We start from the raw sequence: 22,959 nt of genomic DNA, 5'->3' as shown, positions 1-22,959 counted from the left end.
ACAGTAATTACTCTTGTTGTACACAATCATTATTTTTGCAGGTGCAAATAGGCTATACCATTTATTTCTACTATCTTTAATGCTTGTTCCTATTTAAATTCTATGCAGATGGATGGTTGGCCTGTGTTACTCTTGGTTTGCCATTTTGTCTACATTGTCAAATGCAATTTACGCATGATGAACTCCGATCCACAGAAAACATCTCATAACCTGCACAATATTTAACTAGATGTCTGTGGTTATTAGCTGAGGCAATAGCTTCTTATATTGCATTGTTCTTCCTCCACGTATTAATTTTATATTTGACACAATAAGTCAGTCCCTCAACTCTTGATTCAGTATGAGCAAATGAACACGAATGTTACGTACAAGGATGTTTAAAACAAAAGAGCCTTAATGAAACACCAGTATAAGTTATGCTTATTTCTTCTGCTGCTTCAGTTTTGTAAGTATATGTTTAACTTGGTGATTTCACACACTGGTGTGGAACCACTCGTTATATATTAACTTAGAGCTCAATCCGAAAAGGTACTGAGTGCTCCTGTGAAGTGCCAAGTGCCTTTCACACCCAGTGGGAGTGGAACGCACTCAGCACCATGCAGGATTGGGCCCTTTAAATGCAGGCAACAGCAGGCACTTTAAACCAAACACATTTTCTGGGCTCTAGTGTGAGACGAGGTTCATACGGTAGTTGTGTAATATTTTCATGCAATGGATTTTCATGCACTTACATTAAATCTCATCTAAAAGAATCAATGGCTGTTGGAAGACTTAAAAATAGAGGTATGTGGATTAGTACTTATTATGTTTAGTGTTTGTTATGTTCTCAGTTGTTCTAATTAGGTACTGAAGAATTTTAAAGAAAATCCTGTATCTTGTGTTACTAGAACCTATCTGTGTCCAGGTTTCAGAGTAGCAGCCGTGTTAGTCTGTATTCGCAAAAAGAAAAGGAGTACTAGTGGCACCTTAGAGACTAACCAATTTATTTGGGCATAAGCTTTCATGAGCTACAGCATCCGATGAAGTGAGCTGTAGCTCACGAAAACTTATGCTCAAATAAATTGGTTAGTCTCTAAGGTGCCACTAGTACTCCTTTTCTTCTTTCTATCTGTGTCCAGAATCACAATATTAGATTGAGACGAATGTTTTCACTCTTTAGTGTCTTTAGCTTCAATGTGACTTCCACCACTGTAGAAAAGGGGTTTTTATGGTTGTGTTTGATCTGAGTAATTTATCTAAATAGAATATCTTTATATTACATGTTATTGCATCTGTATATTGTACAGCTGTGAAGTCTTTTGCACATAGATGGCTAAAGCTGACTCAGTAGACACTTAAATCGGAGCTTAGGGGACTGGTTCGTTAGGAACTATCCATGCCTGCAGTTCCCAAGTCCTCAGACATTTTTTCAAGGTCAGTTCTGGAAAAGTGTTTTCAGTAATATGGTTGTGCCAGTTGTTGTAGCCTCTCTGGGCCTGATCCAGCTCAGTGGGAATCCTGTTATTTGTTTCAGTGGGAGCTGGAGTAGCCTTCTATGCACAGAGTCATATCCTGGTCGACTGGAAGTCAGTGGGAGTTTTGCTATGGACTCCAGTAAAATCAGGCTTCAGCCCGTAGTGCACATTTAAGAATAAGTTAACACAGCAGAAATTTTAAAAGGTCAAAATTATGAAACAGCACTTAGGAAACAGATCAGCTGCTTACATTTTAAGGAAAACAAGTAAATAATCAGCAGTTCGAGCCCTGACCCAATTGAAGTTGATTTACTTTAATGAGACCAGGATTTGGCACAATATGTGCAAACTAGAGTGTTTATCCTTCCTCCTTCTCTGGAATTTATATAACTTTTCCAGAGAAACAGGTCTAGACTGCTGTTGTTTTATAACCGAAGAGAGTTGTATACAAAGGAAGTTCTCTCCCTTCACTAGTAAATGGTACTTGCCATCATTAAGCAAGTGTGGAGGAAATAGTTGACTTTTTTTCTGGATTCACTTTCTAATAGTGCTAATTAGAATCTGAAAACAACAACATAATTTTGCATGCAGACTTGCACTTCAAATCTGTCAGAGAAGAGCAATGGCTGTTTTAGGGATTATAGGATGAGCCCTAGTTTAATTATGGTAAATAATTCTATGTGATAATGCCTGTGTCTTCTCGAAATGAAATAAACCACCCACCTGTTGGAGACTATTTTGGCCCCAATCCTGAAAACACCTACATATGTGAATAGTCCCATGTGACTACCTAAGTAACTTTCTGCATGTGAGTGAACGGGACTAGTCATGTGTGTAACATTACTCATACATGTGTTCGCAGGATCAAGGCTTTAATGATTAATTTTAACTGAAATCAGTATAGATATAAGTATGCTACACTCAAGCAAGTTGCCGAATAGCCAGTTTGCCGGGATGAGGCAGTCAAGTTTGCCAGGTGTTTCTTGTGAGTAAACAAAAGTGAAAAAGAGGTGAAGTAGGAGACGGTCATATATTAACGAGAGGCACCTGTGTACTTAAGGTACAATTACCTAATCTAGCAACTAGCATTTTTCATGGGTAGGAAGTTAAAATGACTAGGTTGCCCCTTAAAAGGAAAATGGAAATATAAGTGGAAGTTTATGTAAACAGAGTGGGCTCTCCATAACAAAGAAGCATTTATCAAATACTGTCACTATAAAATGAAGGCACCATTAGATTCCATGGCAGGAAATAGTAGCAATTAGACATCATTCTCTCTGGGAAGATAATTTTCCTATTTGTGTAAATGAGTTTGTTCTTACATACTAATATTATTATTATTAATATTAACAAAATGTAATCATGTTTAATACTGTGAGACTTAACCCACTGAAAACTCTTGATTTGATTCTCCTTTCACTTAACACCAGTTTAAATCTAGAATAATTTGTTTTTTATTTTTAGAACCAAAGCTTTCCTAGTTGTGCTCACATCTACACCTAAAAATATTCTCAAATATGACTATTTTTACAAGCACAGATATAGGACCTTTCATGCACTCTTCTTTGTTAAATGTTCAAAATTCAAAGTACAGAATGTTGCACATAGAATGTTATGGGATTAGTGTATTTAACAGGCTGCAATATAAATGATTTAAAGTGTTGATCTGATCATGAAAAACACTGCATACCAAATATATATATAAATAATGACCCATTGAATTCCAAAAGGCTTTTTAACTAATTAATATATTTTCTTGATTTGGCTCTGGTAGGATAATATCAGTCAGCTGAGATAGCTGGTGCACTTTTTTACTTTTCTGTTTGTAATATTATACTCTTTCACAGGAAAAGCAGCGTACTTCCAGTGTACTTTGTGAAAAGATTATTTCCTACAGATCTTGAAGATGTTCAGAATTAAAAAACTTTCATATAAGTTTTGTCTAGCTCAGATAATTACCCATTGCTGACAGTGGATGTCAGCAGTGGGTCAGGTGAACAGGTGCTAAACATATCTAATTGGAAGTGTAGAACAAGAAAAGTATGTTCTGCACTGCTTCAGAAACCATGGGTAAAACAGATGTAAAGTGAGTTGATTTTAATACACTGTTAAAGGTTGGGCTGAACCAATTGCTGGTCCCTTTGTCAGCAATGGGTATTTTTCCTAGCGTAGATAAGGCTATTGATTTTTTTTTAACCCCTTTAAGAAGAATTTATTCCAGGAAGTATGTTTACTGAGTGATATTTATAAACAATGATTTTAGAGGTACATAGAAATAATGTATGTACATATATGGGCATATGCATTATGGAGGCCTTTGGGATTTGTATATAAAGCAGGATTAGAATCCCTCTGTTTAATGACAGATTTTAATATTTGGCACAATAACACTTCAGGGAATTGTATTTTCCATGTAATTTTTAAATGAAAGTATTTTCTCACTTTTGCAGAGGCAATATTTTAAAATACTCCCTGACTGAACTTTTGTCCTGATAATTTTGCATTTCTTTGGGTTCCTATCACTAAACAACAACTATCTGTACAAACGCCAAATGCCAAACACACAAATTCCAATAATATCTCAGGCACAGGCCACTTCTGACATTTAAAAACTGAATACACAGAGAGAATTATTCCTTTTACTCAGAATAACCTGTTCGAGCTACACCAATGGAATATTTTTTATACCCATCAGCCATTTCCATTTTCCAGCAGTGCCAGCCTGCCCTGATTTACAATACTGTCCTCACAGAGAGCGCAGTTGGCAGCGCGTCAGTCTCATCATCTGAAGGTCCTAAGTTCAAGCCTCAGAGATGAGGAGCTAGGAAGGCAGGCTGAACAGCAGGGAGCATGAGGATGGGCTGTGGAGGAAAGAGATGGGGATCTAGGGGTCCATGGCGTAACTGTGGTGGAGTGAAACACCACACCCAGAGCACAGAATGTGTTCTAGAGATGTCACGGCAGGCTGTGGGCATTCCTATGCTTTGCTATTCCCTAGGTGCCACAAGTCCCATGGTACAAGTTAGAGCAATCAGTAACCCCAGGCTAGGAGCGTCACAAACTACATCCCTTGTTTTTAACAGACAGGCAGCCAAATTCAGGGGGGTGGGGCTGGGGGTGAGAGTGAGGGGGCGGGGGAAGGTCGGTGCTGAAGTTTATTTCAATTACATTTTTCGACCTGAGGTTTGATAAGGTCTTTTGAAAAGGATAAAGTCACTGACAAAAATAGAAGTGTCCATTTTGTTATTTGGAATGTTTACGCAAAGACAGGACTTATTGAAGTAAATTACTGTTGTAAGGAAACTTGCAATCTTACCGTTCAGAATGATACCGTGATTTTACAAGACACAAATTAGTCAGGTTCAGAAACTCCAGCATCAAAATAAATCAGGCAGAAAGGTTTTTCAACAGCCACCTTAGTCTGAATTCTTTCTGGAAAACTAGCATTTTTTCTTTGGTTCTTGTCACAGGTGCACAAGGACAGTACATTATTTTTATTCATATATAGGCTTTTGTATGGCACTCATCACTATGGTATCTGAGCACCTCACAATCATAAATAGATTTGTCCTCAAAATGTCCATTTGAGGTAGGGAAATATTATTACGCCCACTTCTTTACAGATGAGGAATTCAGACAGAGAAAGAGTGAGAGCCCAAAGTCGCAAAGAAATAGAATGCAGAACTCCTGTGTCCCAGCCCAGTGCTTCAGCCACAACACTATCTGCTCTGTCTGAGATATGAATCTTCCTTTTTTTAAAGACTTTGGCATTGCTTTCAATACTGGTGAAATTCTGAACATTTGACCTCTACTTTTATTTCCAATTGGTTCATTCTTGACAGCAACTGGAATAACTGAGTTCATTCAAAGTTCAAGGACACCAAGAAAAGGACACTGTAGATAGACCTTGCTGGGGTTTTTTTTGTTTTGTTTTTTAACAAAGGGCCTATTTGCTCTGTGGGAGGGGAAGGTTGAGCTTGGCAGGGAGACACAGAGGCATTGAGAGTATTACATTTGTGGCATCATTTCCCTCCTTTCTGGGTGGGGGGTCTTCAGTGGTGAGGATCTGCAGCTATGCAGAGGCAGGCTGGGGCCTTAGAGGGGGCACCATAGACCCCAGAAACTCATGTTTGTGGGTAAATTAGTGCTGTCCCTGTCAGCATTAACATACTGGTGGTCCCCAGCACAGTTTGGAAACCAGGTCCACTCGTCCAAGTGGGGACCAACTATAGTGCAGAAGTACAAGGCCTCTGGACAGATGGACCATCTGCAGAGCTCAGGGCATCGGTGAGTTTAGGAAGTGGAACCCTTAGCTACTTCAATAACAGGTCAAACTCAGGCCCAATGGAATAATTCTAGGGAAACTCTGTGAGTCTAAATTTGCAGAGTTGCCTGGCCCACACAGTAATAACCCAAATAGTGGAATAATTTGACCCTCAGCAAGTTCACGGATGACACTAAGCTGTGGGGAGAGGATGATATGCTGGAGGGTAGGGAGAGGGTCCAGAGTGACCTAGACAAATTGGAGGATTGGGCCAAAAGAAATCTGATGAGGTTCAACAAGGACAAGCGCAGAGTCGTGCACTTAGTATGGAAGGATCCCATGCACCGCTACAGGTTGGGGGCCGAGTAGCTAAGCGGCAGTTCTGCGGAAAAGGACCTGGGGATGAGAAGCCGGATATGAGTCAACAGTGTGCCCTTGTTGCCAAGAAGGGTAATGGCATATTGGGCTGCATTAGTAAGAGCATTGCCAGCAGATTGAGGGAAGTGATTATTCCCCTCTATTCGGCACTGGTGAAGCCACATCTGGAGTATTGCATCCAGTTTGGCGCCTTCCAATACAGAATGTGGACAAATTGGGGAGAGTCCAGTGGAGGGCAACGAAAATGATTAGGGGGCTGGGGCACATGACTTATGAGGAGAGGCTGAGGAAACTGGGCTTATTTAGTCTTCAGAAGAGAAGAGTGAGGGGTGATTTGATAGCAGCCTTCCTCTTTGGAACCCCCCTTCAGGTAGTTGGAGGAGCTCGGCTGTTCTCAGTGATGGCAGATGACAGAAAAAGGAGCGATGGTCTCAAGTTGCAGTGTGGGAGGTCTAGGTTGGATATTAGGAAAAACTATTTCACTAGCAGGATGGAATGGGTTACCTAGGGAGGTGGTGGAATCTCTATCTTAGAAGTTTTTACAGCCCGGCTTGACAAAGCCCTGGCTGGGATGATTTAGTTGGGGTTGGTCCTGCGTTGAGCAGGGGGTTTGGACTAGATGACCTCCTGAAGTCTCATAGAATCATAGAATATCAGGATTGGAAGGGACCTCAGGAGGTCATCTAGTCCAACCCCCTGCTCAAAGCAGGACCAATCCCCAATTAAATCATCCCAGCCAGAGCTTTGTCAAGCCTGACCTTAAAAACTTCTAGGGAAGGAGATTTTACCACCTCCCTAGGTAACACAGTCTCTTCCAACCCTAATCTTCTATGACCCTAACTAATTAGACAGTGGCTGCTACTGGATGGAAATGAAGTAAGTTTAAATGTTTAGCTTTCGGGCTATTAGTCTCACTGGTGCCCATTCAGCCTTCATATAGAAGTCACTGGCAGTTGTGACTGTCTGAGGAAAGAACTGGGCACCCTATGTGTAACCGAGTTGATATCAACCCCGAACATAGCTTGCATGAAATGAGCTACTTGTAGCTTCAATTAGTCTGAGATTTTTATTACTGACTTTTGTCAGTTAAAATGATGTATACAGTGATCTAATGCAAAGGAAGCCAGCCATTTATGTAGCTGCCAAAATATGAAGGGATGCTGAACTTTGAAAATGTTGCCATTTATTTTAGAATTATTAAAGAAGAAGATGGTTATTAAGCAAGATGAGATAGTACTGTGATGGGTACCAAATAAAGACTTGTAATAATAACAATAGTAAAACAACTAAGGCTACGATTTTGGCATATGTCAGGTTTCAGAGTAGCAGCCGTGTTAGTCTGTATCCGCAAAAAGAAAAGGAGTACTTGTGGTACCTTAGAGACTAACAAATTTATTTGAGCATGAGCTTTTGTGAGCTACATTTTGGCATAAGAATTTTTAGTAGATTTCACAGCAGAGGTGCAGGGAAAAAAGCAATATGTCACAGAAAGGTCACCAGATGATCCTCCCAGAGCCCTAGAGGGAGGACCCCATAACCAGCCCAATCCCCCTTGAGCCCTCGGGAGCCCTCAATACCACCAACCTGATCCTCTGAGTCCCTGCCTTCTCCCCAAGGGCCTTCTTACCTAACCCTCCTGACTGACAATCCCCTGGTTTAAAATGTGAAGGGGGCAATGGCCCTTTTGCCCCCTTGTCTCTGGCGCAAGTGGAGGCCGGCCTGGGCCCTTCCCATCCCCAGGACAGGAGGCACCATTGCAGAGTGGGCTCATCGTGTATTTTATTCGAATTCACGATTACTGGGAACACTATGGCCTTTGTGCCAAAATTGTAGCCTTAATAATAACAGGCTCATAGTTAAAGTTGTGAGCCACACTGCATTCTTAGCACATGTATCATCATTTAATGGGAAATTATCCCAAAATTATATTGACATTTTTGTAACCTATGAAAATTGCTGGAGCTTTTCACTGTTGTACCTCTATTTTAATGTATTGTTTCTGTAACTTTCCATTACAAGATTTTTGTGATCAGGCAGTTTACTTGCAACTAAAAGGAAAATAAACTTCAAAAAAATCAAAGATGTGAAGGATATATGACAAACCAGAGGTAGAATTAGCAAGAGGAAGACTTTTTTTTTATTGGAATATAGATAGGAACATGAGAGAGATCATAGCTGAATCTTTTGGAACTGTAAACATGCCCACGGACGTTAATTTCAACTTCCACTATGTAATAGTAAAAGCAATACAGTAGAACCTCAGAGTTATGAACACCTCAGGAATGGAGGTTGTTCATAACTCTGAAATGTTTGTAACTCTGAACAAAACATTATGGTGGCTCTTTCAAAAGTTTACAACTGAACATTGACTTTATATACCTTTGAAACTACTATGCAGAAGAAAAATGCTGCTTTCCCTTTATTTTTTTTTGTATATGTTTGAGACCCTACTGTACTGTATTTTCTTTTTTCTTTTTTTCCTTTGGGGGGGTTTCTGCTGCTGCCTGATTGTGTACTTCCGGTTCCAAAAAAGGAGTGTGGTTACTGGTCAGTTCGTAACTCTGGTGTTCGTAACTCTGAGGCTCACCATATATAACTGTAAAAAGAGACTAAACAAATAAAAGCCCTCATGCTAATTTAAAACACTCAGAGGTCCTAATAACACAGGAAAATAGACTAGAGGCACAGAATTCTTGGAGTTTTTTTTCCCTTTTCTAACATAGTTCAGACTGTTAGATTGCTGACACAGATTGCTGTGACTTTCCTATGCACTATACAAACCTGTAATTGTCCAGAGCTTATTGGCATAGCAACCAAGATAACAGCTCTGTTAAGCTTGTTGGGTATTTCTCTTGCATCATACTGACTCAGTCATGCTATTGAGACCTGTTGCTTCAGTTTTTTCTATTCTGTAATTGTAATAAACATTGTAGATATTATGAATGAGTGGAACTTTGCAGATTTTTTAAAAATAATTTCTAATCAAGTGTATTGGCTGCTTCATTACAAGGCACTTTTTCAGCAGATAAATTTGTAGTAGATTTTTATACCTGGGAAGGGGATAAGGTAGAACCCTGGCTCCTTTGCCTCCTCTTAAGCATCAGCCATCAGGATGGTGGACATGCTACATGCTGAGGGTGGAGGGTGTTACAAATTACTCCATCCACCCCTTACTCCTCTACCTCCAGCAAAACAGGAAGCAGTGGGATGCATTGTGCCTCACAGATGAAACGCTGCCCCTTGCTGTGGATGATGTGCAAATAACATGATTGAACCTTAAATTAGTCCCTTTGATTCAGGGAGTGCACCTATGCCTTGTTATTTAGTCTCACTAAAATGTCACTTACTGAATGAGCAGGGCACCCTCTGTGAGGGGGCCTCAGCTCTGGAATTCATCATGAGCCCCTTGCTCTGTAAGAGCCCATGTTTTTGGTCCTCCTGAGCATATTGCAGGACCCATTTATTTCCCCAGGCATGTTTGGTGGGGGTCAGTTGAGAGATGTGATGACAACGTTGCAGTTTGATAGTTATTTGGTAGGAGGGAGTTATTAAAAAGCTATTAATAGGTATTTTAAATATAAATATTAAGAATAAGGATAATAGATAAATTACAGCGATGAGGCAATCTGATACCTGGGTGATGGGTGTGGTGTACGAACCTGAAAAGAGCAGAATAGAAAAAGATAGAATCTAAATGGCTATAATCGAGTGCTAACAGAGAGCCCTCTCTAGCTGTCTCTTATAGTCAGTACCTTTTCCTCTCAGCATGTAGTTCCCCCATCATCTCAATGTACTTTTCACTTAACAGAAAATCTATTTCTAATAATTTTACAAGAACATAGAGAAAACGTGCATGGGACCAAACTTCACTGCTGACTCTCTGTTCCTTCCCCCTGTATTTTGCATCTCCACAGTCTTCCCCTCTTTCTTTTTTCCCCTTAAACTTTTGTGAGTCACAAGATAAAGGTAGAATGCAGCCTTCCTAATTGGAAACAGGAAGTTGTCTTTGTTTGGACACAATGAGCTATTTATTGAAAACTGCTCTTCTGTAGTATGAAGCATCTCTTCATGTGATGCTGTCTTAATAATGCCTCTCGAGGTTGGGAACACAATAATAGCATCACAGTGAGCCTTAGTGTGGATATAAATAGCATTAAAAAAGACTGAAAGGCTGAGTCCCTCGTTAAGTTGTGTGCAGCTGCAATGGTGTAGGTGGGTGAGTAAGACGAACACTGAGAGGGGACAATGGTAACCTGGTACATAGGGATCTTTTTTCATTGATAGCATCATTCCATCCTGCTATTGTGTCCACCCTAAACTAGATCTATGTGCCAAATCGAGTTCAGTGAACTCAGTGAAACAATCTCTCAACACAAATTCAAAAGAACGTTTTAAATGATAAAACTGAAGTCTATTTCAGTTATTTATAAGTTGTATTTCAGCACTTCTTTGGAACCAAATTCTGACACGCTTTCTTGGGTTGAGCAGTTCTGTATTCCACAAGCAGTCCTATTGCAGTTAGCATGGATATGTCTACACTAGAGTTGGAGGTGTAAACTCCAGCTCCAGGTGATATACCAGCGCTAGCCCTGATGGAGCTAGAATACTTAAGTAGAAATGAAGCTGTGAGCAGGGGGAGGGGCTAGCCGCCCAGAGTTTGTACCAGTGATCTTGGACAGGATTTACTCAGTGTGGCTAGTTCTTCCTGCTGCAGTTACACTTCTGTTTTTAGAATGCGATCAGAGCTAGCGCAGATGTAGCTCAATGAGCTGGAATTTACACCTTTACTCCTTAGGTATTAACACAAGTAAGAGCATCAGAACCTGGCTTTTAGTGAACGATTATAAAGTAGCTATATGAAGAGACTTGTATTGGTGATGACTCTCACTTGCCTCTGTCAAATTAAGAAAATTAATCAGTTTAAACCATGCAGCCCTTTGAGCCCTTTCCTTAACAGAATGATTCATGTACAGGAGAGATTTAAATCTCATGGGAGATTTAAATGCCAAGATGACAGAGCTATTGAATTTGGAGAATTCCTTTTGGTATATTATTATGTTTGTTAGAAACTTGCACAAATAGAAACAACCTTAGTACATTTGAAACCTAATTTATACATAAAACAGACAAAATTAATTTGCAGTGCATGTGGGTTTGAACTTGCATATTCAAATGTGCTACTATTCCTCACTTTTAAACTGTCCAAATTAAGGGTTTGATACTCTTTCCCTTGAATTCAGTAGAGGAGTTGCTGTTAATTTCCCTGATAGCATGACTCAACCTAATATCCCCAGTGGGACTTGTAAAGGTTCTCATGAGGGTAATTGTTTGCAGGATCAGAACCGTAGTCTGTCTGAAATGCAAAAGACAGATGCAAATTGCAACATTAGAAAACACTCAGAAACCTCAGAAAACACTCTATAGTTTAATGAAAGAGAATCAGTTATTCTAATACTTCCACCTATTCAAAATTGCATTGGGGTGCCCATTAATGTAGGATGATTTAACAAAAAAACCCCCAGAATATTGCATTTACCCCACCCTCCACCATCCTGCCCCAGCTGTGTGCAGTATAGCAAATAATACTCAAGGTGATTTCCTTGAGTATTAATAAGCTCCCAGTCTCTCTCTCTCTCATTCTTATTTTAAAACTGGAATTTTAAAAGTATATTTAAAGGAAAGAATCACAAAAATATCAATGGATGAGCATCGGGGTTCCTCCTCCTCCATTGGGAGTATCCTTTCATACAGAAGGTAATGGAACTATTCTACTTCAGACTTTCCCACCTTGAGAGACTATGGAAGATGACAATCTTGATTAGATAAGAGCTGCTGACATGCAGCTATTGATGTGTTGTGATATTTGAAAAAATATCAAAACCCACTAAAAGCTTCCATTTCACTTTCTAGTTCATCTTGCTCCTTCACCATGAACGGTTTTAATATCACTTTTCCTGTGTCACATTTTTTATAATCCTTTTCCACCTGTATTGCACTTCAAATAATCCTTCTAATTCTTTGTCACATGCACTTTAAATCTGTGATTAAAAAGAGGTTTAAACTTCTAAAACAAGTTAAATTTTTTGTTGCTATGGATATTTGTGATGATCATTATCAAGTAATTAATAATACCATTGTGCATATACCAATCTGGAATTTATTCTTGGACTTGGTCTCCCACAGTTTATAATGCCAGCACAACCACTGATTGAATTACATCCTTTGTTACTCAGCTGGGGTCAAATTATTAGTCTGCAAATAATAGGGTATAGTGCAGCTTCTCAGAAGTACCTATAAAAGTGCTATTCAATTTTTCTTATTTCCATCTTTTTGCATAATCTCTAGTAACAAATAACATTCATCTTCTCAAGAAAAGAAAAACTGGAAAACAAGCCACTATTTCTGCTTTAAAGCAGCCTGTCTTGGTTATAAATATGGGTGACATTTTGTATTTGTGGAATAGTGAAACAGACATTTATATTCTGTGAAGAATTAACTTACTGAAACTTGGGCTTGTCTTAGAGGTTGGGAGTCTATGCACCTTTCTTTCCTATAAATATTGTGCTAGAAAAATAGAATAATGTTTCAAATCTAAAGGAAGAATAGTAGGCCTTGTTCTTCTTCCTTACACTAGGGCAATCCCCATAAGTTTGGCTGGTATCTTTATAGTGGACCTTGGTACAGCTGCACTTGGGCACTGTATATATGGTTCTGAATCAGCCTATTTTAAAAAAGAGATATCCAAGTTAAGGAGAAAGTACAGATACTCATTACTCTCGATAATAGCAAACTAAATTCTGTCCTCAGATACACTCACAAAACTCCCATTGAATTCAGAACTTGTATACATGTATGCAAGGGCAGTATTTTGACCTAATGAAACCACAAAAGTCAGAAATGGGTTTTAGCATAAGCGGATGTCCAAGTATGTAACACAAACAAGTTTATTACATCATTGTTTGCAATATCCTTTATTCTTGTCTCTCCATACTCTAGGGAATACCTAGAATGTTGCAATTACTGAGGTAACATTAGTTATATAAACTTCTATCTGAGGTGACTGCATGTTTCTAAGAGTGACTGCTGTATTTTGTATCTCTAATTATCCAAGGCAAGTTTTTAAGAATGACCATTATAAGACGCCAAACCTGCAGAACTTTCTGATGGAAATATTGGTTAAGTGCCTATAGAGAGTGTGAGTGAAAGTTTGAACAGCAGTCACTGATATACTGCACTATTATAACGTGGTAAAACTATATTTCCAGTCCATTTCTGATATCTCTGCTGTTTCGTACACGTGATGGACTTACCCCCTCAAATCCATCCAAAATGCCGATCCTAACATCATCTTCTAGTCTGTTAATCCCTCAATAAGTTCCCTCTCTTCTAATGCATGAAACACAAACTTCTTATCCTTATTTCCAAAGCCTTCAACAATTTAGCCCCTCCCTAGATATCAGACCTATTATCTTATTCAAGACTTCCTCCTGCCATCACTCCACTAATGATTCCAGACTCATTCTCCATTTCTCTAACAAGCACTTTTGGGCTTCCTTAGTCCAGATTCATAAAACCAGTATCTTGTCCTCCTTCAAGTCCTTCCTCAAAACTCACCTTGTCTGTAATGCATACAATAAAGAACAGCCTAGTAATGGGTAGGCAGGTGGAAAGCTACAGTCATTATTACAGACTGGCTAAGAATTCCACATATGCTGTTATATTTATGTGTTACCACATTTCCCCCGGCCCACTTGTCTCATCCACCTGCTATGTCACCTTTTAGATTGTAAGGGCTTGTCTACCCTTGAAATGCTACAGCTGCTTCAACAGAGACACTACCCACACTCACAGGAGGGGTTCTCCTGTCATCATAGATAACCCATCTTCCTGAGAGGCAGTAGCTATGGAAGAATTCTTCTATCAACCTAATACTGTCTACTCTGGGGATTTTTCACACCCCTGAGTGATGTAGCTATGCCGATGTAAATACCCAGTGTAGACCAACTCTAAGGCCCAGATCCTCAAAGGTATTTAGGCACCTAACTCCCATTGAAATCAATGGGAATTAGGTGCCTAAATATCTTTGAGGACTTGTGCCTCAGTGTTTTGGATCAGGGACTGTCATTTATTATATGGTTTTGGTAGGAGTCACCAGATGGTCTTATCTTCCTTAGCCTGCAAGCTCTGTTCAGACTTGGATGCATTGTAAGTTTTACGATTTGTTCTCTGTCTTAATCTCTTTAATTCAAGTCAATGGTTGGGACAGAGTCACATCCTGGGAACCAGGCACTGGTGTTTGGGCTGAAATTTCTGAAAGAGGTTTGCCCTCTTGCTGTTTGTGACTACCTCCATTCAAGGACTGGTGTATTAGTGTAAATAAAGCAAGCAAGCTACCCTGAGGAAATACCCCACATCACCCATTACTCTGCATCACTGATTTTTTTTCTGTAATGGAAACTGATGTACATGACCCAACATATGCTATTCATTGGCAGATGGATGACAATGTATTTGCATGACACCTTACATAATGGGGCCCAGGATGGCTGAGACACTACTGCAATTTAAATATTTAAGTGAGGAAGATGCATGTTTGTTTGTAAATATGTGATTCCCTCCTAATTATGCAAAAAGAAAAGGAGTACTTGTGGCACCTTAGAGACTAACCAATTTATTAGAGCATAAGCTTTCGTGAGCTACAGCTCACTTCCTCAGATGCATATCGTGGAAACTGCAGCAGGCTTTATATATACACAGAGAATATGAAACAATACCTCCTCCCACCCCACTGTCCTGCTGGTAATAGCTTATCTAAAGTGATCATCAGGTGGGCCATTTCCAGCACAAATCCAGGTTTTCTCACCCTCCACCCCCCACACACAAATTCACTCTCCTGCTGGTGATAGCCCATCCAAAGTGACAACTCTTTACACAATGTGCATGACAATCAAGTTGGGCTATTTCCTGCACAAATCCAGGTTTCAATCAAGTTGGGCTATTTCCTGCACAAATCCAGGTTTTCTCACATCCCCCCACCCCCATACACACGTTTGTGTGTGTATGGGGGTGGGGGGATGTGAGAAAACCTGGATTTGTGCAGGAAATAGCCCAACTTGATTGAAACCTGGATTTGTGCAGGAAATAGCCCAACTTGATTGTCATGCACATTGTGTAAAGAGTTGTCACTTTGGATGGGCTATCACACGTTTGTGTGTGTATGGGGGTGGGGGGATGTGAGAAAACCTGGATTTGTGCAGGAAATAGCCCAACTTGATTGAAACCTGGATTTGTGCAGGAAATAGCCCAACTTGATTGTCATGCACATTGTGTAAAGAGTTGTCACTTTGGATGGGCTATCACCAGCAGGAGAGTGAATTTGTGTGGGGGGGGGTGGAGGGTGAGAAAACCTGGATTTGTGCTGGAAATGGCCCACCTGATGATCACTTTAGATAAGCTATTACCAGCAGGACAGTGGGGTGGGAGGAGGTATTGTTTCATATTCTCTGTGTATATATAAAGCCTGCTGCAGTTTCCACGATATGCATCTGAGGAAGTGAGCTGTAGCTCACGAAAGCTTATGCTCTAATAAATTGGTTAGTCTCTAAGGTGCCACAAGTACTCCTTTTCTTTTTGCGAATACAGACTAACACAGCTGTTACTCTGAAACCTCCTAATTATATTCTGCTTGGCAAAGGTGAGACTGAAAGGTGATCTCAGTATGCTTTTCAGGTACTTAAAATGGACTTAAGATCAGTTACACCATTTAAGCAAGTGGGGGAGTGGGTCAAATAATTCACACACTGAAACTGCAGAAAGAAATACATGGGTTTGTTATGAAGGTGATCATTTTATACCAGATTGCTATTGGAATGTGGAACAGTGGCTGAAGATAGTGTAAATAATGAAAATTTGACCAAAGGCAGTGATCATTAATTCAGGCACATGTAATAACTAGAAATATATAGTGAATAGCAAAATGAGGCAGGGCATGCTTGACACTGAGTACTGGTTCTCTCCAATCACAAATTCTGTGTGTTTTGCATTGACAGCATCATCCCTATGGGGCCAATCCACCTGTGGAGTAACTATAGAAATAAATGGAGTTGCACCAGAGATGGATTTGGCCTTACACATTTGAAATAAAAAGGTAAGCGTTTTAAACCTACCACAGCTTGGAAGACTCACATGGAAAACCAGGCATTATAAGTGAAAGTCCTTGCAAGAGGTGGGGAAGAGTGTCTTTGAAGCTGAAGATTAAAGTCAGTATTTTCTCAATGCAGCAAATGAGAATGCAATTTGTAGAGGACCAACAGCTGAGGAGAGGGTGGGGGAACCAGAAATACATTAAACGGCTGGGAGGTTGTTGAAAGTTAAGATCAGGAGAACAGATAATTTGGAGGGCTGCAATTTCTCCTGCCTCCCCCCACCTCCTTCATATTCAATCCCTAATTGGCAGCCGACTTGAACAAAGGTAAGCAGCAATGACACCCAACACAGAAGGGGAATCGCTTCATTATTAATGTGTGCAAATGCCACCGCCCTCCTAGTTTAAGTCTTGATCTGTTTTTGATAGGATGATAATTAAATTCAAACACAGCACAACAAACAGCCCCACTTTGTCTCTTGCAGGGCGGAGGGCGAGGGAAAGGGGAATCAACCGCTCAATTACTGTGTGCACAGCACTTTGAAAACGTAAATCACTCACTAGGTGCTAAGTATTTCTCGGCAGCCCCAAGCCTGGGCCAACGTTGTTTTGGTTGCAGATGGAGGGGAGCATGGACTCTGCCTCCCAAGTGGGAGGGGAGGAAAGGCCAGAGGGGGCCAGCAGCTGGGACTATCCTCCCCTGTTGGCTTGCTGAGGAAGGCTGGGGACTCTGTCATTGAAAAAGGAGCAGTGGGGGAAGAATAGCTTCTTCTAGCCCCTCCCTGTAGAGGCCAGGGCAGGCCCCCCAGCCTGACATAGTAGCTGCTGGGAGAGACACAAGGGTGGGTGAGGGAATATTTTTGATTGGACCAACTTCTGCTGGTGAGAGAGACCAGCTTGCCCCGCTCCTCTCCCCGGGCTGCTCTCACAGCCTTTGAACCCCGCACCACCCCTGCCGCTCTCTGAAGAGCTGCCGCCTCCCTCAGTGGGTCTCGCGTTTCCCTCCCGGCTGCTGCCATAGCGATGTGGAAACAGATCGCTCCGTCTCCCGGGGAGCCGCGCGGGGGAAGGACGCCTCGGAGCTGCTGCGGCGGCCCCCTCGGCTTCTGAGCCCTGCCTGCTGTCCTGGGCCTCCGGGCTCCTCCCAGGTAATGGGCTCCTGCTCCGGCCCCGCGCTGGGGCAGGGAGGGGACACCGCTTTCTCTGCCCTCCTAGCTGCGAGTTTCCTGCTGGGAGGATGGGTGAGGCCGCCTCTGGCGAGCAGCGGGGCAGGTGCTTCTGCCTGAGCCAGCCCGAGCGAAGACTTGGGGAAACCCCGGGCCCCTCTGGCTGGCTGAGGCACCAATGCGCTTTGGCTGCCCCATGGAGCCCGGGGTGTGCCGCATGCTGCTTTCCGCCCTCGTTGCGTGGGGGTAAATAAGGTTTGCAAGTTCGTCTTCTCACGGCCCTTCACGTGTCTCTACCCCCCCCCTCCGCCCCCCGTAGATAGTTCTCCAGGAACTGGGGACCAGGAAATATAAGCGTCTGGTCTGTACTGGAATCGGTGGCAATATTTGGAGGTGCGCTTCTCTCTGCGCACACCGCTGCCCCGCCAGAGTAGGGCCAATGGTGGATGAAGTGTTAGGAAAAGATGCGTGTTACTGGGCAAGCTGATTGGGGGGACTAAAAAATCCTCCCCTGTTTGCATGGCAATAGAGTGAAAGGTTTCCGAGCGGTAGCCCTGTTAGTCTGCAGCAGCAAAAGTAGCGAGGCGTCCTTGTGGCCCCTTAGAGACTAACAAATGTATTTGGGCATAAGCGTTCCTGGGTTAGATGAAGTGGGTTCTAACCCACCAAAGCTTCTGCCCAAATACATTTGTTAGTCAAATAGAGTAAAAGTAGCAGCAGTTTTCAATAGGCAACAAAATGAGGGCAGGCTTGAACTTCAAGCCCTTTGGATTTCGTCAGAAAGCTCTCGCCCATTTCTAGTTAACAAAGCTTCTGTTAAATCATTAGAATAAGCCTCTCCCAGCTAAACTCTTGTAGGGGGCAACTAATCAAACATAGTGCGACAAGGCAGACTCAAGCTGAGACAATTTGAATGAGGGGAATTAAAATATATATGGGGGAGATTTTAAGCGTCTCATTGAAACACACACTGCAAAACCTTTTTCTCCCTAGGGAACAAGATTTAAAAACCTCTATTTAAAATTTATCGAAAAGGAGGGACTCAACTTTAAAAGTCTGGATCCAATATTTTTAAAGACTCCTAAAAGCTTAACATTTGGGGTATCTTATGTTTGCTTATAATTTGACATGTACACTGTTTACTATTTATAGTTTGTTTTTCTAAGGGGGAAATGTAACCATTAAAAATCTTAATTCGCTTTTGAATGTACCATACTCCATGTGGCAATAACTGTTTATATGTGCACGGGGTGAGGGAGGGTTGGTACATTTACAACTGGGGCTTCTTCCTTTAATATTCATGGACCTGCCAAGTGTGGAGAGGGGATGGGAATGGTTTGTTTAAATCCTGTGAACGGGGAAGCTTTCTGTCTTCAAGCTGTGCCTACTAAGTGCTTCTTCCCAGCTTCTCTGGTTGCTAGGGGCTTTTACTTCCTGATTCAAATTAGCCTTTAAAGTTCACATGACTACTTGAGACCAAGACCTTACAACAAAAAAGGAGATCAAGCTTCAGAGATTAAGGGGCAGATTGCATGGGCACTTCTTTCATTTAGTATATCTGTACATTTCCTACTTTATTCTATGGCCAAGACCCAGGTATCCAGGAATGGGCTATTTCTGATCCCACTGGCCCTAGCAAAATTTGACAGGACCAAGGAAACTTGTCATTGCTCTCATGGTAAGGGCAGTAGCTGTTTTAGGTTGGGGGTCCCTGAACTTTTTTAATGAATTGTTTACCACCTTTGTTTAATTTCCATCCCTCCCAGCATCCGTGGATAGTATATGAACCAAAAGGTAAGGAAAGCACAGCCCAGTGAACCCTAATTTGTCTATTTTGTAGTACATGAAGTACAACACATGCTACTTCCTCCCATGCTCATCTGCATCACATCCCACCATTGGCTGCCCTAGGTCACTCTTCCAACAATTTTAGAGAAAATTACGTTGGTGTAGATTTGACTGATTTAGGCTTGTCAGCTAAGGAAATTAAAAGACACTTGAGTGCCTCGCATTTATTACTTCAGTGATACACCATGCATGAGTAAGGTGAGTAAAGTTTGGCCCTTGGATAGCAGCAAACTATAGAAAAATATACATGTTGTATTATATCCATAATATTATAGGAGTAGGTGGCACATGATAAGGAATGTATAAGTCTAAAGGCATTCAGTCTTTTTGATGTGAGTCTTTCCCCTTGGTTGCATATATGGTCATGTGTCTTGGAATTCAGGAACTTAGTATTGCAAAGAGAAAAATGGCTGGATCTCTCTCCCTCCCCCCAAATAGTGCTTTGTTTGTTTTTTAAGTTTCTATTTTGCTTCAAGTTAAGTAAAAAAAGAAAGAGCAAGGCAAGTGCTGAAGCACCTGTCACTGTGTTTCAGTTAGAATTTTGTTTCTAGCAATAGTTAGTATAATGTTGTGCTTTAGAGGTGGGGTTATATTTGCTTTAAATGTATTCTTAAACTGGGTAGGATAACTCACATAGAAGAGCAGATCTACTGTAAGGCTAAGGTAGGTTTGATTATTTGAGTCAAATAAACAAAAACATATGTAAGTTAAATTGGTCTTTTAAATAACTAAACAGAACATAAGTATCCCTTTTGTTGTTTAAAGTGAACTATTAACAGCTTTTCCCGAGCCCCATGATATAGCTTTGTTTCGTTAATATTCCTTGATTTTATTCCTAGGGAACCATGTCTCATTTTGTAGGGAATTTTGTGGGAGGAAAAATGGCTAACTGCTGGCTTTGTTTTCTTGACGCAGGCAGTGAAGTCTGGAGAGCTCAGTTCACACCGTAGATGTGAAAACAAGGCAAGAAGAGGTGCACTAGATGAAGGGCTGGGACAGCTGAGGAAGATGGTATTGTGGATCTGAGCTATAGTACCCTCTGCCCTCATACTTATGGCATTGGGGACATGACAACATTTCAGAATGGCTGTGGAAATGGCACCACTGTTACCTGTATAGTAATGGATAATAAAGAACCAAGAAGTATAACTAGCCATGGGGGATGCAATAGCGACACCAAAACTGAAGAGGAAATACAAGATGACAATCTCAGCCCTTCAAAAATCATGCGCTTTTTCTCTGCCCCTAGGAAACGAACTACCGCCAACTCCGAAAGGCCTCGTTCTCTGATTGTGATGGGCAGCTCTTCAACGTGGAATGCTTTGTCGTCCATTAGAAAAATGGGATCGTTCAAGAAATTAAAATCTTCAGTTCTTCAAGGAATTCAGGCCAGAGAAAGCTCAGATGTCTTAAATGAGAACACTGTGGGAAAACATGTCTCGAATGGTGGAGTGGTGAGAGTTCAGACTAACCGGTATTCTTATTCGGGGCCTTTACATGATTTCCATAATGCAGTGGATGGTTTGGCTTCTGATTGCTCTGATGTAGAGGAAAGTGATGATTCCTTCCTGAGGAACACTCACCGATCACGCAGTATCAGACGCGCCTATGGTGTTGGCCGCATCAATTTATTAGACACTGATAAAATTCAGAGTCAGCAGAACTGCACCAGGCCAACATCTCCCATCACCCAGGAGCCAAAGATCTGTGAAATTTTAGTGAAAGATCCTGAAAACAACAGGATTATCTACAGGAGAAGCAAAAGCACAGATAACTTAAACTTTTTGAAAAAGAGCTCATTCAAACGAAAGTCCACCTCAAATCTCACTGACCTCAAGATTGCAAGTGAAAAGCAAGTGCCACAAAGGACAGTAAGCACTTCCTTTGCTGACTCGGACAAAGCCAGTGGAAACCCAGAGAGACGGTCAAAACGCTGGAAGAGCCCTATCAGAGCAAAGGATTTTGACAGAGTTTTGAAACTTGTAAGCAATGTTACAGATGTTGCATGGAAAAAAGATGGTCCTAAGAGCATGATGACTCCTGTGAACGAACAAAACCAGAGAACAAGGCCAAACAGCAGACTACATGATGACTATTCCCGCAGGGTTTCTAGTAGCAATGAAAATGACAGACGGAGGTGCATTTCCCCTGTGTGCAGTCCAGATTCTATCTTTTCTGGAACTCCGCATCTTCATAGTCCAACTGTTTCTCAGGATACAGACACTGAAACAAATGTATTTACTGGTGAAACTGACACCCTTAGGACATTATCATGCGTCCTAGATGATGTTAGTTCATCACACGCTTTTGACAACCTTAATGCACTTCCTAATGAAGTGTTTTATGTAGACTCTGATGAACCAAAAAGTTCCAGTCAGTTTATGTGTGAATCTGAGCAGCCTAGCATTCCTCTTAGGCCCACTGCCCCTAAACCTCAGAGCCCCAGTGCTGAGAAGGTCAAGTGCAATATTAATTTCCATTGCCCAGATCGTCACAGCACGTTGTCACTGAGCTCAATGGAAAGTGAGGAAAGAGTTGAGTTACCTGCCCCGAAGTTGGGGAGAAATCCTGTTTGCTTCCAGGACTCAGTGCAAACTGGGTACTATGATGATGGAAATGAAGACAGTGGCATAAGCAGCCACTCTCAGCTGAGCCTCAATTTAGCTTCTGGTACTGAAGAAAAGAAGGAAGAGGTAAGAAGGAAAACAAACCCCACTATATGTTCAATGTTCATGTTGCAAGGTTTGTTTTTATTAATGCAAAAATGACAACCTGAATGCTAGGAGCTGTTGCAGCTTGTTACTGCTAAAATATGCTGACAGCCAGCAAGCAATGATTTTTTTTTTTTTAAAGGTTTGGAAGCTAACATCAAATTAGTTTTCCCTGTGTACATTAATATTAAAGTGTTGGCAGCAAAGCTGTTCAAGTACATTTTCAAGGGCAGTTTATTATGGCCTGCAGTTATACCACCTTGTGATGTGATCATGTTGGATTTTTCCAAGCTAAGTCAGGACTGGCTGGGTCAGTTCTTGGCTGGGAGATTTCTGAAGAACACTTAAGTGGTGCTCCGTGCAGTCACATCGATTCAGTAGGTCGCACTCTTCCTTTGGACCAGAAAATGTTAATGTTTGTAGAGCACAATGGGGTGAAAGGCACAACGTAAATCAAACCTCCAGTTTGTTTTTACTGTGCATTCCTGGCAATGATTGTTGGTAAATTAATAGATAACTACAGGTAAAATAATTGACTGCTTTTGAAATATGCCTCCAAATATTTCATTAATGTTTTTAAAATGATGGGTGGAGACTTAATATGTTGCTACTAACTATAATGGATTTCATTGCGCCTTGTTAAAAACTTACCACTGTCAATGGATGTGGCCAGTTATATTGCTGCATTTTTGAGTAAATGGGACACAGTTAAGGCCTTATGTACAGTGGGGGTTTTGCACTTGTGCAGCTACATTGATATGGATGCATCAGTGCAGAACTCTAGTGTAAGACATCCTGCAACCTGTTTAAACTGTGACTTGCCTCATTTTCAAAGTACAACTGGCACAAGTCATGGTTTAGGCTGACACAGCACATCTGTGCTAAGGGTATACAACTACATTGGTTTAACTGCACCAGTGCGCCCAAAAACAAAACAAAACATTGTACATAACCTCTCTAGCTTTTGTATCCCAGATGAAAAGTTTATAAAATC

General features: G+C 41.2%; 1 protein-coding gene across 5 annotated transcripts in view; it reads left to right on the top strand.

The window, feature by feature from the left end:
• Positions 1 to 22,959, top strand: part of SPATA13 (spermatogenesis associated 13) — a 131,430-nt gene that overhangs the window by 29,495 nt on the left and 78,976 nt on the right. For 2 of the 5 annotated variants that reach the window (XM_073340079.1, XM_073340063.1), the window contains exon 2: positions 20,170 to 21,947. In XM_073340079.1, coding sequence (XP_073196180.1) covers positions 20,322 to 21,947 — 1,626 coding nt within the window. In that variant the 5' untranslated portion in view covers positions 20,170 to 20,321. Of the gene's footprint in view, positions 1 to 668; positions 784 to 16,145; positions 16,244 to 16,864; positions 17,389 to 20,169; positions 21,948 to 22,959 lie in introns of those variants that run through there. The other 3 variants (XM_073340074.1, XM_073340069.1, XM_073340085.1) reach the window with 3 other exon arrangements.

The sequence above is a fragment of the Lepidochelys kempii genome, chromosome 1, assembly GCF_965140265.1.
Source record: "Lepidochelys kempii isolate rLepKem1 chromosome 1, rLepKem1.hap2, whole genome shotgun sequence".
Taxonomy (NCBI): Eukaryota; Metazoa; Chordata; order Testudines; family Cheloniidae; genus Lepidochelys; species Lepidochelys kempii.
Note: the sequence above shows the minus strand (reverse complement) of the source record. Positions and strands in the feature narration are given on the sequence as shown.